The sequence below is a fragment of the Ursus americanus genome, chromosome 8 (genome assembly GCF_024610735.1).
Source record: "Ursus americanus isolate L20-20 chromosome 8, mUrsAme1.1.p, whole genome shotgun sequence".
NCBI lineage: Eukaryota > Metazoa > Chordata > Mammalia > Carnivora > Ursidae > Ursus > Ursus americanus.
This window is the reverse complement of record NC_142134.1, coordinates 70,313,282-70,328,547: the sequence shown is the minus strand read 5'-3', so window position 1 is coordinate 70,328,547 and position 15,266 is coordinate 70,313,282. Positions and strand designations below refer to the sequence as shown.

Sequence of the window (15,266 nt, the reverse complement as noted above, 5' to 3'; positions counted from 1 at the left end):
ATTTCTACAAAAATTACTTTTAAAAAAATGATCTTTATGTGAGAATAAGAAACTGAAAATATTAGACTCAAAATCTATAAACTACCAAGACTAAAACAGGAAGAGACTGACAACCTAAATAGACCAATATCCAGTAACAAGACTGAAGCAGTGATCAAAAACCTCCCAAAAAAACAAGAGTCCAGGGCCTGATGGATTCCCTGGGAAATTCTACCAAACATTCAATGAAGAAATAATACTTATTCTCCTGAAGTTGTTTCAAAAAACAGAAACAGAAGGAAAACTTCCAAACTCATTCTATGAGGCCAGCAAAGACCCCATCAAAAAGGAGAATTACAGACCGATATCGTGATGAATATGGATGCCAAAAATCTCAACAAGATCCTAGCTAATAGGATCCAACAGTACATTAAAAGGATTACCTAGGTGGGATTCATCCTTGGGATGCAAGGGTGGTTAAACATTCGCAAATCAATCAGTGTGATAGAACACATTAATAAGAGACAAGAATCATATGGTCCTCTCAACTGATGCAGAAAAAGCATCTGACAAAATACAACATTCGTTCCTGATTAAAACCCTTCAGAGTGTAGGGATAGATGGTACATTCCTCAATTTCATAAAAGCCATCTATGAAAAGCCCACAGCGAATATCATTCTCAACAGGGAAAAGCTGAGAGCCTTTCCCTTACGATCAGGAACACGACAAGGATGCCCACTCTTGCCATTATTGTTCAACACAGTACTAGAAGTCCTAGCAACAGCAATCAGACAAGAAAAAGAAATAAAAGATACTCAGACTGGCAAAGAAGAAATCAAACTCTCTCTCTTCACAGATGACACGATACTTTATATGGAAAACCCAAATACTCCACCCCCAAAATACTAGAATTCATACAGCAATTCAGTAATGTGGCAGGATACAAAATCAATGCACAGAAGTCAGTTGCATTTCTTTTTTCTTTTTTTTAATAATGATTTTTTATTATATTATGTTAGTCACCATACAGTACATCCCCGGTTTCCGATGTAAGGCTCGATGACTCATTAGTTGTGTATAACACCCAGTGCACCATGCAATACGTGCCCTCCTTACTACCCATCACCGGCCTATCCCATTCCCCCACCCCCTCCCCTCTGTAGCCCTCAGTTTGTTTCTCATAGCCCATAGTCTCTCATGTTTCATTCCCCCTTGTCAGTTGCATTTCTATACACTGAGACTGAAGAAAAAGAATTTAGGGTATCGATTCCATTTACAATAGTACCAAAAACCATAAGATATCTTGGAATAAACCTAACCAAAGAGCTAATACCACACAATTTAGTATGTTGGGCTATCTTCAATTTGCAGGAAGACTGCAATCAGATTTAACCTCCTAAAGCTACAATATCAAGAGAAAATCTATTTTTTTAAGTAGTCTAGATGAGAGTTTTAGACATGTTACTTACAAAGGTAATGACAATTTTCTATATTAATCCTTTAAAATGACATCTTTTTTAAAAAATGGGGCGCCTGGGTGGCTCAGTTGGTTGAACAACTGCCTTCGGCTTGGGTCATGATCCTAGAGTCCTGGGCTCCCTGCTCAGTGGGGGGTCTGCTTCTTTCTCTGACCCTCCCTCATCTTGCTCTCTCTCTCTCTCTCCTCTCCCATTTTCTCTCAAATAAATAAAATCTTAAAAAAATAAATAAAAAATAAAAATAGAAAAATGGACAAAAAATTGTCATAGTAGTTTTTACTCTAAACTCATCCAATAACCTGCTGTCATTAGGTACATAACAACAGAGATAATCACTGTTTTAAAATTATATAAACTAGAGGTGCCTGGGTGGCTCAGTCAGTTAAGCGTCTGCCTTCAGCTCAGGTCATGATCCTAGGGTCCTAAGACTGAGCCCCACATCAGGCTCCCTGCTCAGTGAGGAGTTTGCTTCTCCTTCTGCTCCTCCCCCTGCTTGTGCTCTCTCACTCTCTCTCAAATAAATAAAATCTTCTTAAAAAAATAAAAATAAAATTATACAAACTAATAAATGTTATGGCTTACTTTTAAAAAGTTAAAATACCATGAAGAACTTGAAAACTTAGAGACAAAATTTAAAAAGAAAAAATTCAGAGAAAAGCAGACCTCCAAGACATGTAGATTTTTCCAAAAAGTTTAAAAATACCAAACCTTTATTTTCACAGTATCTAACACATGCACACAAAATTTGTGGCAGAAGAACTGAATGAATTTACACACATCAGTTCTTATTTAAAAAAATCTTAGAGACATATTATTTCATAGAGCAAAATCTTATTAAGACACCTGAAATATAGCAACTGAGAAGGTGAAAACTGACCAGCAAACTACTTTTGCTTCATCTTTTGAGGAGGCTCCTCTTGCATTTGCCTAGACATGTGGCAATACTCCTGAACCATTTTGCTGTATGGTATCTTAAAAACTCGTTAGGCAACTGGGCCATACTACTCCATCATACACATGAATGCAGTATGCATGAAAATGCATTTTTTTAAAAGATAGTGTTTTTTCAACATTTTATACCTAAATGCATAATCTAGTTGTTGAAAATTAAGTAGTAAATGTATTTATCACATGTTAAAGAGTGTCTTCTGTATTTTTTATGTCTTTGACCAAAACTATTAAAAAAGCAATTAAGTATTTATAAGGAACTGAAAAGGTAAAAAAAAATTAAGATACTCTTTGCCTCCAGAATTCAAAATAGTCTAAAATCAATACTTTTAGGGAATATGATAGAATGTTTAAAATTGACAAAGATAAAAATCATTTTGCAGAACCAAAATTATCCCTTAAAATCTCTTAAATAGCCAACAGGCACAGTATATACATCAATTAAGGTCTATAATCTCATACATTATGTATTATGAATCACATCTTTTTGAATAGAAGAATCATACTCTATTTGCAGAGATGCTCTGAAGTACAAGAAGTGTGTAGAAACTAGAAGCTATTAAAAAAATAGTAAATTCATTTATCTCCCATCTCATGGTCCCTTATGGGGGGCTATATTCTGACCAAGTAGAACAGTGGATAGATGCCCACATGATATACATTTTTATTTTTCACACCTGGTATGAATATATCTGATGTGGGGTGCTGATGCATTTGACATTTCTGGATGTAGGATTTATGAAAGAGATTTGATAAAAAGATAGTCTAAGTGAATCACGCTTCAGAAGAAGTTCACAACAAACAATGAATGAAGTATGAAAGAAACTAGCATATTTTTTGTTAACTTCCAGAAGTTAAGGGAAATGGTGAATATAAAGCAAAAAATTTTACATTTTGCTAAGGAAGCTAGATTTAATGAAGTAGACAAAATGTTAAAGAACTGCTAACAACACATGGTGAAGAATTTATGATTGAGAATTTCAACTTGATGCTTGTCATTAGGCAAAGATGAGTTGAAAAATTACAAGTGAAGGGAACTTAAATAGTTCATCCATTTATAGTAGTTTTTATTTCCTGTTTTTTAAAAAAATACCATTACTTTTTCTGTGGATTCAGAGAGGTATGTGTGTATGTGTGCATGTGTGCACACACATGCACATTCAACCACAAATATAATTTACTTGTTTATTGTTTGCTTCCCCTCACTAGAATATAAAAGTCCACGAGGACTGGGATGTTTTTGGTCTTCTGATAATTGGTATGGTACTGGCATGTAGAAAGCAGCTTAGTGGATCTTTGCTAAATAAATGAACTTCTCTAATCATGGACCAGAAATATGTTTTATAAACCCCAACATGCTGGTCTTGCTTTGGGGAAGTCATACTCAGCGGAAAAAAAGAACTAAATTAGTAGTACTCTATAAAAGAACATACAGGTGATGACACAGTTGGTGAGTTTATGAGTTACTAGAGGAAACCAGAAAAATATTATAAAAAGATTTAAAAAATAATGAATTAATCCTCAATAGTTATACAGCGCATATTGGTTCTTCTGTTACTTCCACATAAGTGTTTTTTCTTATTCAGTACTCTAGTTATAAAGTGTTTTGAATAGCACACAGGAGATTACTACATAAAATATATTTGTATACAGGCTAGTTTAATTATCTGACATATTAGAGACAGAGCATAGGGAAGAAATATTATCCAAGGACAGATGGTAATTCAAAAAATAGGACCCTAAGTAGAATTATACCTCTTCTGAGAATTAGGTCTTCCTTCTCACCTAGTAGACTATATTTTCTCAACTGAAGGAGAATATACAAAGAAATAATTTAGACAAACTTCTAAAGAATTAAAGATAAAAGGAAGAACCACTGCTTCTCCAAAATTTAAATCATGTTCTCACATTATTAGGATTGTACAAAACCACTGAAAGAATAATTCAATGACTAAACATTCTGAGAGGAATTTAGAATCACTTATTTTTTAAGTATTTTTGGCTGATTCCTAGAACATCTTAGAATATTGGCACTTTCTTGTTACCTACAAGGACTCACTAAAAATTTTGTAAAGGTCTACATACTATGGCTGTGAATCACATTTTAAAACACTGTGGATAGACGATCATGATTTTAAAGCATTGTTTTTGATCTTTAAAACGTTCCTTTTCTAAATGATTTACATGCACCCCATTACGTTATTGAGCATTAACTGTACCAGCTACTACTCTAGGTGAGGGGGCTATACCAAAACAGACAAAATCCCTGCTTTTATTGGTTCCTATATTCTAGAAGCAGCAGATAACAGATTTTAAAAGAAAGTCTGGAGAAACAAACAAACAGAAAAGCAGAATAATTGAAAAGAGAATGACTGAGATGAGTTATCATAAATAAGATGGTTGCGGCATGGATGGTCAGAGCCAGGAGTTTGATGATACGAAGGAGTGAGCAATGTTCATGCGGAAGCGGGATTCTAGATGGAGGTAATAGCAAGTATGAAGACCCTGAGATAGGAACAAGGTTAGTACATTTGAGGAAAAGCAAAAAGCCATGAGTGTGCAAAAGAATGAGCAACAAGAAATGTGATCAAAAAGGAAGCACAACTAGAGTCCTTGATATATTTTATTCTAAGTGACATTCAAAGTCACTGGAAGCTTTTGGGCAGAGAAATTAATAATCTGGTTTAGGCTTTCTTTGTTCTTTTTAAGATTGATTTATTTATTTGAGAGAGAGAGAGAGAGAGACAGCATGGAGCAGGGCAAGGGGCAGAGGAAGTCTCCAGAGAAGGAAGGAGAGAAAGAGAGAGAAAGTCTTCAGCAGACTGAGCACAGAGCCGAATGCAGGGCTCAGTCTCACAATTCTGAGATCATGACCTGAGACGAAATCAAGAGTCGGACGCTTAATCAACTGAGCCACCCAGGCGTCCCATGTTTTAGGCTTTTAGATACATCAATTTGCCTTTTCTGTATAAAAATCAATTGGTAGGGAAAGGAAAAGTAGAAGCAGAGACACCAGTTAGAAGGCTCTTTAGTAGTATACGCCAGAGATGATACATCTTGGATTAGGGTGGTAGAAATGGAAATGACAAAACATGGCCAGACTTAGAGTAGATTTCGAAGGCAGAGCCAGTGAATTTAATGATAGGTTAGATGTGGGTATGAAGGACACTGAGGAATCAAGAAAGGCTCCTAGCTTTTGAAGCTGACCAAGGGTCAAGAATGATATATTTTACTAAGATGGGAAAGTCTGGGGCAGGGGAAAATTTCAGGGGAATAAAATCAAGTGTTTTGTTTTAGATAGGTCATTCTGAAATACCTACTAGATATTCTTACAAAGAGTATATCAAGTAGGCAGATATAGGAGGGTAAAACTAGAGGAAAGGTTAGGATTAGATATAATATTTAGGCGTCATCAGCACACACGTGATAATTAATGCCATAGGATAAAATGAGGCCATCAAGTAAGTTAAGGTATATATCCATAACAGAAGACAGCTGAGGACTAACCCCTGGGGCTATTCAACATTTAGAAGTCAAGATAAGAACAAGCAAGGAGCATGTGAAAGCAGCAATATGTGAGAAAAGAGGAAAAAATTAAAAGAATATAATTTCCTAGAATCCAAATAAGGAAGTGATCAACTCTATCAAATGATGCTAAAAAGATTAAGTAAGATGAGAACTGGTAACTTCCCTTTGAATAGTAAAAGATGGAATTACCAATGAAATTGATAAAACAGTGAAGTGGTAGGAAAGAAAGTCTAACTGGGACAGGTTGAAAAGAAAAGGAGAACTGAGAAGTGAAAACAGTAAAAGTATAGATGATAAATATTTACTAAACGTTTATCTACAGTGTGTCAGGTGCTTGAGATATGTTAGTGAACAAAAATACAAAATCTAACTCCTCGTGGTGCTTATATTCTAACAGAACAAAGACAATGAACAATAAACAAGAGAAATAAGTAAATAATATATTTAGAAGGTTAATTGTGCTACAAAAAGAAAGGGTGATTTTTAGTTGTTGGAGAGATAAAAAAGATAGAAAGTAACTACCTGAAAGAGAGGAAATTGACTAAATGAGACTCAGAAGGTCAGCATAATTGGGTGTTTTACCCTAGTCAAGTTCAGCTGGTCCAGGGCAAGTGTGTAATAAACAAGGACCTGGACAAAGATAAGGTTCTAACAAGCAAATATGACAAAGGAAGAGAAAGGCAATAGAGTTAAGATTTTATATGAAAAATGATCACAGTGATTAAGCACAGTATTTTGAGCTGAGAAAGGAGAGAAGTGAAGTAAGTCATAAGTCATGTCCAAGAGACAATGAAGAGTGAAAATTGGTGTAATCAATAGACTAGAAATTGCAATGAGGTTAAAAAAGGGGGAAAATGTAAAAGTACTGGAATAAAATTATAGTCAGAGAAAGAGATGGTTGAAATTAGATTTGAGAGGTGGCAAAAGTCTAGGAATAATCATGGAAAGATGGCTGGAGGGGAATGGAGGGAAAGATCATTGGAAATAAAGAGATCATATTACTGAGAGGCCAGAGTGTTGAATGGACCAGCTACATAGAATTTGAAGTCGCTAAGAATTGTAATGGGAATAATATTTGGGAGGAAGACAGTGAAAAGGCTGGTAGAGGTCCACAGCATGATAATGTAGTTGGAATAGTTTGATGTCATGTGCTCCAAAGCAGCTCAGGGTTTTGAGAAGGACGAATAAATGATGGGAAAGCAGCTATAAAGATATTAAAGATTGTCTGCCAATGGTATCACCCTATATTACATAAAGCAAGGAATTAAAAACAGAAAGGGATAGGGCTACAAAAACATCTTTTATGAATATGTAGATCTGAGTTACAGAAATAAAGGGAACATGAAGAAAAAAGACTGAGGACATAGGAGATTTTGCTGATGAAAGACCACAAGTTCCAGAAGACAAAGGAGAAATACGGGTGCTTGTAAAAGGACAGCTGACTCAAATTCAAGAATAAAAAAGATAAAAGGAGATAAAAATCTAGATGATAGTAAGTGACCTGATAGTTGGCCTCTAATTCCTGTTATGGAATGGTACGCAAGTTGAAAGGTGGTTTTACCAGAAATGCAAAAATCTTTTAAATCCAGTCATAATTTTAAGTGTATTTTCTTAGAATTTCATTCAAATCTTCCAGGTATATGACAAAACAAGAAAAATCTTTTCATAAACACCTTTGAATGTGGTCCATAACAGTATGTGAATTAATTTATGGCACTAATGTACAGTTTCCTGAGAGTTCCAAAAGGCACCCATATAAGAGAAATTCAATGAGTGACCCACAATGGTCTCATAAAGGCACATTTGTATAAGAAACACTCAGGGCCTGAATGAATCAGGTCAAATCTACATAGGCACTCAAGGATGCTTGCATTTAGAGCAAAGCAATCTAAAAAATCAACACTCCTGCTTCTAAGAAATCAAATGCTTTATTATCTATTGGTCATAACCAATTGGTTAGTGAACCATATTAATATTTATTTCTTGATATAGTATAAAGCTTAAAATTAAGAATTTAAAAGGAAAAGGATCTGTGTTCAGGGAAGGTTGAAAGACTATATAAAACCTGGCTACCAATTAATTTAAGGGGAAAGGGCTGGTTAATAGCAGCTTTCAACTAACTGCATCAAATATATCAGGAAAGCTTTTTTTTTTTATTTTAAAGATTTTATTTATTTTTTTGACTGAGAGACAGACAGCCAGTGAGAGAGGGAACAAAGCAGAGGGAGTGGGAGAGGAAGAATCAGGCTCCAAGCGGAGGAGCCTGATGCGGGGCTCGATCCCGAAATGCCGGGATCACGCCCTGAGCCGAAGGCAGATGCTTAAGGACTGAGCCACTCAGGCGCCCCAGGAAAGCTCTTTGAAACCAAAAAACCAGAATGTGAGTTATATGAATGCTAAATATGTGTGGGGATAAAAGATAAAGCAGGAGGGGCGCCTGGGTGGCACAGCAGTTAAGCGTCTGCCTTCGGCTCAGGGCGTGATCCTGGCGTTGTGGGATCGAGCCCCATATCAGGCTCCTCCGCTGTGAGCCTGCTTCTTCCTCTCCCACTCCCCCTGCTTGTGTTCCCTCTCTCACTGGCTGTCTCTATCTCTGTCGAATAAATAATAAAATCTTTAAAAAAAAAAAAAAAGATAAAGCAGAAAAATGTATTTTATTTTGATGAAGATTACATTTTATCATATATTTAGCAGTACGATTCATTCAACTACTATGTGTATACAATCTTTCCAATTTAGTCAAGTAGCCTTCTCTAATTTAAAAATAAAAGATGAGACATCTTCCTGAATCATAAACCAGTAACTTACACTGCTTCAGGTAATCAGAGAATGTGAAGCTAAAAATTAAAATAATTTAGTTACATATGATGGGGATACTTTGGAAAAGGCATTTTATATCTATAAGCCTATGTTTCTACACACTTCAAAACAAACTGACTGATACTCAAAGTATACACAGTAATAAACAAGTACAAAGCAGGGAAAGGCAAACTATATGTACATGCTAATTTAATTTCTTTCTCCAAATAAAACAAGTAAGTACTAATACCAGAGTATGCAGAGAAACTGGAAGATACCTGGACAGTTTATTAGTAATCATTCATATGTTCAAGAAATATTTACCGAAGACAGTTATGACAACTACTTCTAAATACTGAGGATGCTGCAATTAACAAAATAAAGTGCCTATTATCATGGAGCTTTCATTCTACTCAATACTCAAGAGAATTTTAGGTTAACCTCTAGAAGGAATTCAATTCTGAAAAATTTCTCAGGAATATTCAAAACTAGTTAAAAGTTCAGCTCTATACTAAAATACCACCCTCTCCCATTCTATTTTTTCAACCCTCGAAAAGTATTTTTGACTAGCTTCTAATTACAAGGGATTGGCCAAACTGTGTTTAGTATTTAAGTTTCCTCCAATCTATTATTAAACTCTATAAGGAAACTAATCACTAAAACTGTTTCTAGCTCATTTAAAGGAAGAATGGAAATGTATGAGAAATACAGCATTTCTCATAGGTCCTCTCTGGTCTGCCTAATTCAATTAAAATAATTCTAATCCTAGGTGGCTAAGTGGTAGAGAATAGGAAGATCTTCCTACTTAGTACATAAAAGAATCTAGGTGCTTCTCACACAGAACACTTTTCAACTTTTTTTTAAAACTTCTTGAGGACTCAAATGTTCGTAACAGAACTAAAAGACACATTACTTAACTGCTCTGTGTTTCATTGTCTCTACCTGTTAAAGTGATAACAACAGTACCTATCTCTTAACACTGTTTTCGGATTAAAAGCGATTAAGGCATAAAAAAGTCTTAATGCTCAATCAGAACTGATGACATCAATCATCATCATCATCCTGTGTAGTGGGTTCTTAATAGCAGCTTACATTTATCATGATCATTGTCCCAAAACCATAGTTAGGAGAAATATTAAACAAGCTACAATAAAGCTATTAAGAGATTTCTTTTATGTTTTGGCAAGATGATTAACATACACATGTTACTAAAACTGAGCAAAAGATCAGTATCTGTAAATATCAGTAACAATAATGTTACTAATATCCAGAATTCCTGAAAATGGTGAATTTGGGAACTTTTCAGGAATCAAATAAAAGCTTCACCAACAATGTGCTTTATCAACATTTTGTTTGTTACTCCAAAGACTCAGAAGTGTTTATTTTTAAAAACATGTTTATGCCTTTTATTTCCATGTAAAATTAACAGTAGAATTAGTTAAACAAACGAAGGGGTTATCATCACTTAAAGATACTGTTATTACCTTCTGGCCTTATCCTAGTGGAATCATACTGGAAATCTCTAAAATGACTTTATTCAAAGAAAATTTAAAAATAAGGAACGAAAACAAAACCAAATAAATGAATAGAAAAGTCATTTTGTTTAATTAAATCTGGAAAATCATGTTGGACTACAAATAAAGGAATTAACAAAGGTAAGACCCGAAGTAGAGCAAAAAACACTAGTAAGAATCTTTCATTTAAAAATTCTGCAATCCTTCAAAGATCTTGAAGAAAACCAAGATTATCCCCAAATGGAGAGGTCACTAAATATCCATGAACACTCACCCAACCTTTGGTAGGAGACCTCTTGAAGACCCAGATGCTTGAATCAGCTGAAATAGTACCAAGTGTTTTCTGATTACTCTTAATAGGGCAATGGAGCACAGGTTACTCCATACTATCAAAAATTATAGGTCATTATTATTGATAACTCTAGCTACTACTACCATTATAAATCACTCAAGGAAAAGGCGACTGAGTAATGAATTCTAAGGTGAGTGAAACTTATTGTGTGCATGTATAAATGTGTATGTTTCTTCCAGTTCTCTTAGTGATAGAAGTCTGTTAACATAATTCCTCTTGTAAGTGTAAACACACTGGCAGAATAAAATTTTCTAAATTAACGTTATAAAATTTTAAAGAAAGCATGTAAAATATTTTTAATATTGGTTCAGCTAAAAAATTTCTAGGGGTGCCTGGTTGGTTCAGTTGGTTAAGCATCGGACTCTTGATCTCGGCTCAGGTCATGATCTCAGGGTGGTGAGACTGAGCCCCCCAACAGGCTGTGTGCTAAACGTGGAGTCCACTTAAGATTCTCCCTTTTCCTCTCCCTCTGCCCTTTTCCCCCACTTGCACTCTCTCCCTCTCTCTCAAATAAATTAGTATTTTTTAAAAATTCTAAAAAAAGAACTTGTTTTTTCAAGACAAATGCCAATTTCTCAACACTAAGCACTTTAGTAATACACAGGAAAAGATTTTCAGTCTCCTGCACTTAAAAAATATATATATATAGTTCTTCAGTTTAGGGGTTTTTTATTTTTTATTTTTAAGATTTATTTGAGAGAGAGAACACACACATGTGTGGGGGGCGGGGCAGAGAGAGAGAAAATCTCAAGCTGACTCCCCACTGAGCCTGACAAAGGGCTCTGTCTCATAACCTTAGATCATAACCTGAGCTGAACTCAAGAGTCGGACACTTAACTGACTGAGCCACCCAAGCACCCCTTAACTTTATGTTTTTTAATGTAATGATTTTTCTAATCAGAGGATTATTATATTTCAACATATAAAAGAACTCAGAACACTGAGGACTAAACAAAAGCCTCCTTGCTCAAAGGTGAAGATGATTTTCAACATTATTGATTAAAATCTGAAAGTTATCAATTTAATAGAAAAATATCTAATACTAACTTAATTTCAAAGAGGAGTAAAGCAGGGTCAATACCTAGATGAACTACAGTAATGTTTTTCTCAATCTCTGGAAAGTGGGAGGCAGAATGAGAACTCCTCCCAACCTGCATTCCCCCTACACCAAGACTCACTCCAAGGATCTATGTGGTAAAAGTTAACACACTCTACTACTGCAGAAATTGCCAAGAACAAAAAATGGAAGGTTGCAAATTTCTAAATTTTTCTCAAGTAACTAAGATGTAAAAACTACTTCTCTCTGATTACATGCGTATCAAGTAAGGAAACAAGTGAAACAAGCCTTGTTTGATTTAAATAGTTTCAACAGACAGGAAGCAAAAAAGAGCATTTGACATTTAATGTTAAGTAAGCATACTCAAGCTACCAAAGAACTACTGAAACCCCAAGCCAGCAAATATACTCCAACCTGGCTGATAAATGATTTAACTATTACATTTCTTTTTTTTTTTTTTTAAAGATTTTATTTATTTATTCGACAGAGATAGAGACAGCCAGCGAGAGAGGGAACACAAGCAGGGGGAGTGGGAGAGGAAGAAGCAGGCTCATAGCAGAGGAGCCTGATGTGGGGCTCGATCCCACAACGCCAGGATCACGCCCTGAGCCGAAGGCAGCTGCTTAACCGCTGTGCCACCCAGGCGCCCCTTAACTATTACATTTCTAAAGACAGCTTTGTAGTATATCTATCACTTACTGAACATGAAAGAACTTTTGAAGTCTTGAGAACAGCAACAAAATAAGGAAGACCAGAAGCATAAAAAAAATTTCCTGCCTATAGTAGATGAGGAAAATGTGTGATAAAGTCAGGGAGACATCTGAGAAAAGAGTGGTGAAAGGAATGGCTAATAGAAGACTAGTACTACAGTAACTGAGAATCCTAATGTTCCTAAAAATATGAAGAAAAACTAAAGATAAAAAATTTATAAAAAATGGAATAAAGACTGGCATATAAAAAAACTTGTGTGTGAGAAAAATACAAACATTCTAGATCTCTATTGCTAATTTTAAGTGACAAGTTATGCCAATATTACCTTTCTTTCGAAAGAGTGCATTTAGGTAATTTTCTGCTTGGCATTCAATCTTTTCAGTGTTGGACTGGCCCTGAGATGATAGTTCCTCCGATGGTGTTGACTGTGAAGAATCAAGAGATGGTATACAATCCTAAAATTATAAGAAAGCAACATAAAAAAATCAGTTTTAATTATACATGTGATTCCATTAAAAATAGCAAAAAAAATATTCTCTAAATGCTCATTTGTTCTATTTAACAAATTATATAGAGAGAACATAAAATTTGGAACAGGAGTCAGGAGAAAAGAAATTTGGCTCTGATACCACATTAGCTTTATTTCTTAGCAAACTATAGCCAAAAAAGGGGGGGAGGGTATAGAGAAAATACACTGCTGAATAAATTCATTATATAGCATGCCAGTAATGAGAGTTTTAACAACAAAGTAGGAATGTTTACCCACTAATCTGACCAAAATGGGTACGGATTCTGAAGTTCCCATTTCTTCTCAGCCTTTTTCACAATAGTAAAGAATTAGGACTTCCCGCCATACAAGAAGATGCTGCTTGTCTAGTTTATGCCCTGTTTATAGTAGACACTATTTAATCATTTACACAGGAAATAATTCTGATATCCAAAAGACTTCACGAAATTAAAAGGCTAAAAAGTAGTACCACATTATCCTCCAACTATAGATTCCTAAGAAATCAAGACTATAGGGTGGTGTTCAAACCAAGGTAGGCCTCCAAGCTCACCACTGTCTAACTAAATACAAAACAGATCTAAACTGAACCTGATGAGTCAGGGAGCTATAAGGAAGAAATGTGAAATAAGCAAAAAAGATGAGTGTTTTGTGATTTCACCTGCAAGTTAAGCTAAATGTTAAGACTTCTAACATAAGACTTTAAAATATTCTTCTCATTACCAAAATCAAGTATTTAAATTTCCACTGTAAGTCACCAATTTTCAGAACAAATTAAGTTAAAAAAATTGTGTTACAATTGTGCGATTAGTTTAGAAATAATTTCATAGCACTAAAACTTACACTGACTGCTTCTCTCTGTAGGTTACAAAATGAACATTTTTCATCCATAGACCAGTCAGTCAGCTCTTCTGGTTCACAGTCTTTAAAAGAGGGAAAAATATTCATTAAATACACTAACTTTATTAAAACAAATAAAATTACCACTCTCCACAGCAACGGCTCATTTAAAAAAACTAACTACTAATAGTAAGGGGAGAAGGCCTAACTTTAAAATTAAAGTGATGACATCTAGAAAGAAACAGAGAAGGCTGTAAGGAGAGTAATTTTGCACTATTGTGGGACAAAGTAGCAAGGACAATGAGCTGGTTAGAAATTGATTTTCTAACAATAGGGTTTTAAGTATCATCTAACCTTCTAAAAGATTGAATTTATCATTACCTACTGATTTTTAATTTTCACTATGAAAGAAATCCAAACAGGGAGGTATGGGGAAAAATAAATTTTACACATCATGAAAGCAACATAAAGCAGAGAAATGGAGTAGAGCACCAGAAAAGCCCACAGATTTGAGAAAATGAAATGCTGTTAAAAAAAAAAAAGTGGAAATCCATAGCTTAGAAGTCAGATCAGATTTTTATTACATTGTTTAAAGGTGTTGTTGCAAGAGTTCGAGTAAAAGGCAGGTAAACAAGCTACATTATTCAATACAAAACATGAATTTTTTTTCAAAAGATGTTTCATATAATTCAACTATTGTTATATATTAGAAAGTTTGTGCAAAACAAACATTTTATGATGAAGAAATTTTATGATGCTATAACAACACTGCCACCCTAACTATACTTGGTACAGATAGTGATTTTTCAAACTCCCCTCAATTTCCTTTCCCAAATAAATTCCTATATAGAACCTCCAATATATGAAGCATTTATCACCTGAGGCAGTTACACGGGTATTAATTTGAAAAGCACTGGTACAGCACAGTAATTTTCTCTCATACTTTTGAAATAAATAAATTGAATACGTGTTTCTGTTAAACTACACAGAAAATAAGCTTACCTTTTTTGGAATGGTAATAAATAAATACCAGTTAGGATCAGCCCCCAAGAAATTCTTGCATCAACTGAGATATAAAAATAAGAATAGAAGATAATGTAACCTGTTCGAGTATAAAGACAAAATCCTTTGGTTTTGGTAGTGGTCTAGAAATATTCCTAATATTTATCCAAACTTAGAAATGGTAGGAAATGGGAGCATGAGATCCAGTATAGGGTAACGAAAAGATAATTGGATTTAAAGTCTCCATCTGGAATAGAACTTACTAGTTGTAACCTTATCAAGTTATAAAGTTTTTGTTTTAATTTCCATATCTGTAAAATAAAGATCCCATCACCTAACTTATTTGTGGATCAAATGAAAAAATGTGAAAATATTTTAGAAACTATAAAACACCATGCAAAGGCTAGTTACTAACAAAGCAGGATCATCAGTCATTATTTTTTAAATCCTGCACAATCACAAGTGTATTTAATATGGTTATTTTGCAGAAGATAGATAACTTTAATATACCAGTTTAAGAAAATTGATCACTTTTTGCAAATGACCTGATAA

At 34.6% G+C, this 15,266-nt stretch overlaps 1 protein-coding gene across 7 annotated transcripts in view; it reads right to left on the bottom strand.

The window, feature by feature from the left end:
* LCORL (ligand dependent nuclear receptor corepressor like) overlaps nucleotides 1-15,266 on the bottom strand; it is a 163,019-nt gene that overhangs the window by 92,932 nt on the left and 54,821 nt on the right. For 5 of the 7 annotated variants that reach the window (XM_045771434.2, XM_045771439.2, XM_045771440.1 and 2 more), the window contains exons 3-4: nucleotides 13,716-13,795; nucleotides 12,693-12,822 (exon numbers count right to left, since the gene is read on the bottom strand). In XM_045771434.2, the coding sequence (XP_045627390.2) occupies nucleotides 12,693-12,822; nucleotides 13,716-13,795 (210 nt within the window). Of the gene's footprint in view, nucleotides 1-10,521; nucleotides 10,565-12,692; nucleotides 12,823-13,715; nucleotides 13,796-14,714; nucleotides 14,779-15,266 lie in introns of those variants that run through there. The other 2 variants (XM_087864255.1, XM_087864256.1) reach the window with 2 other exon arrangements.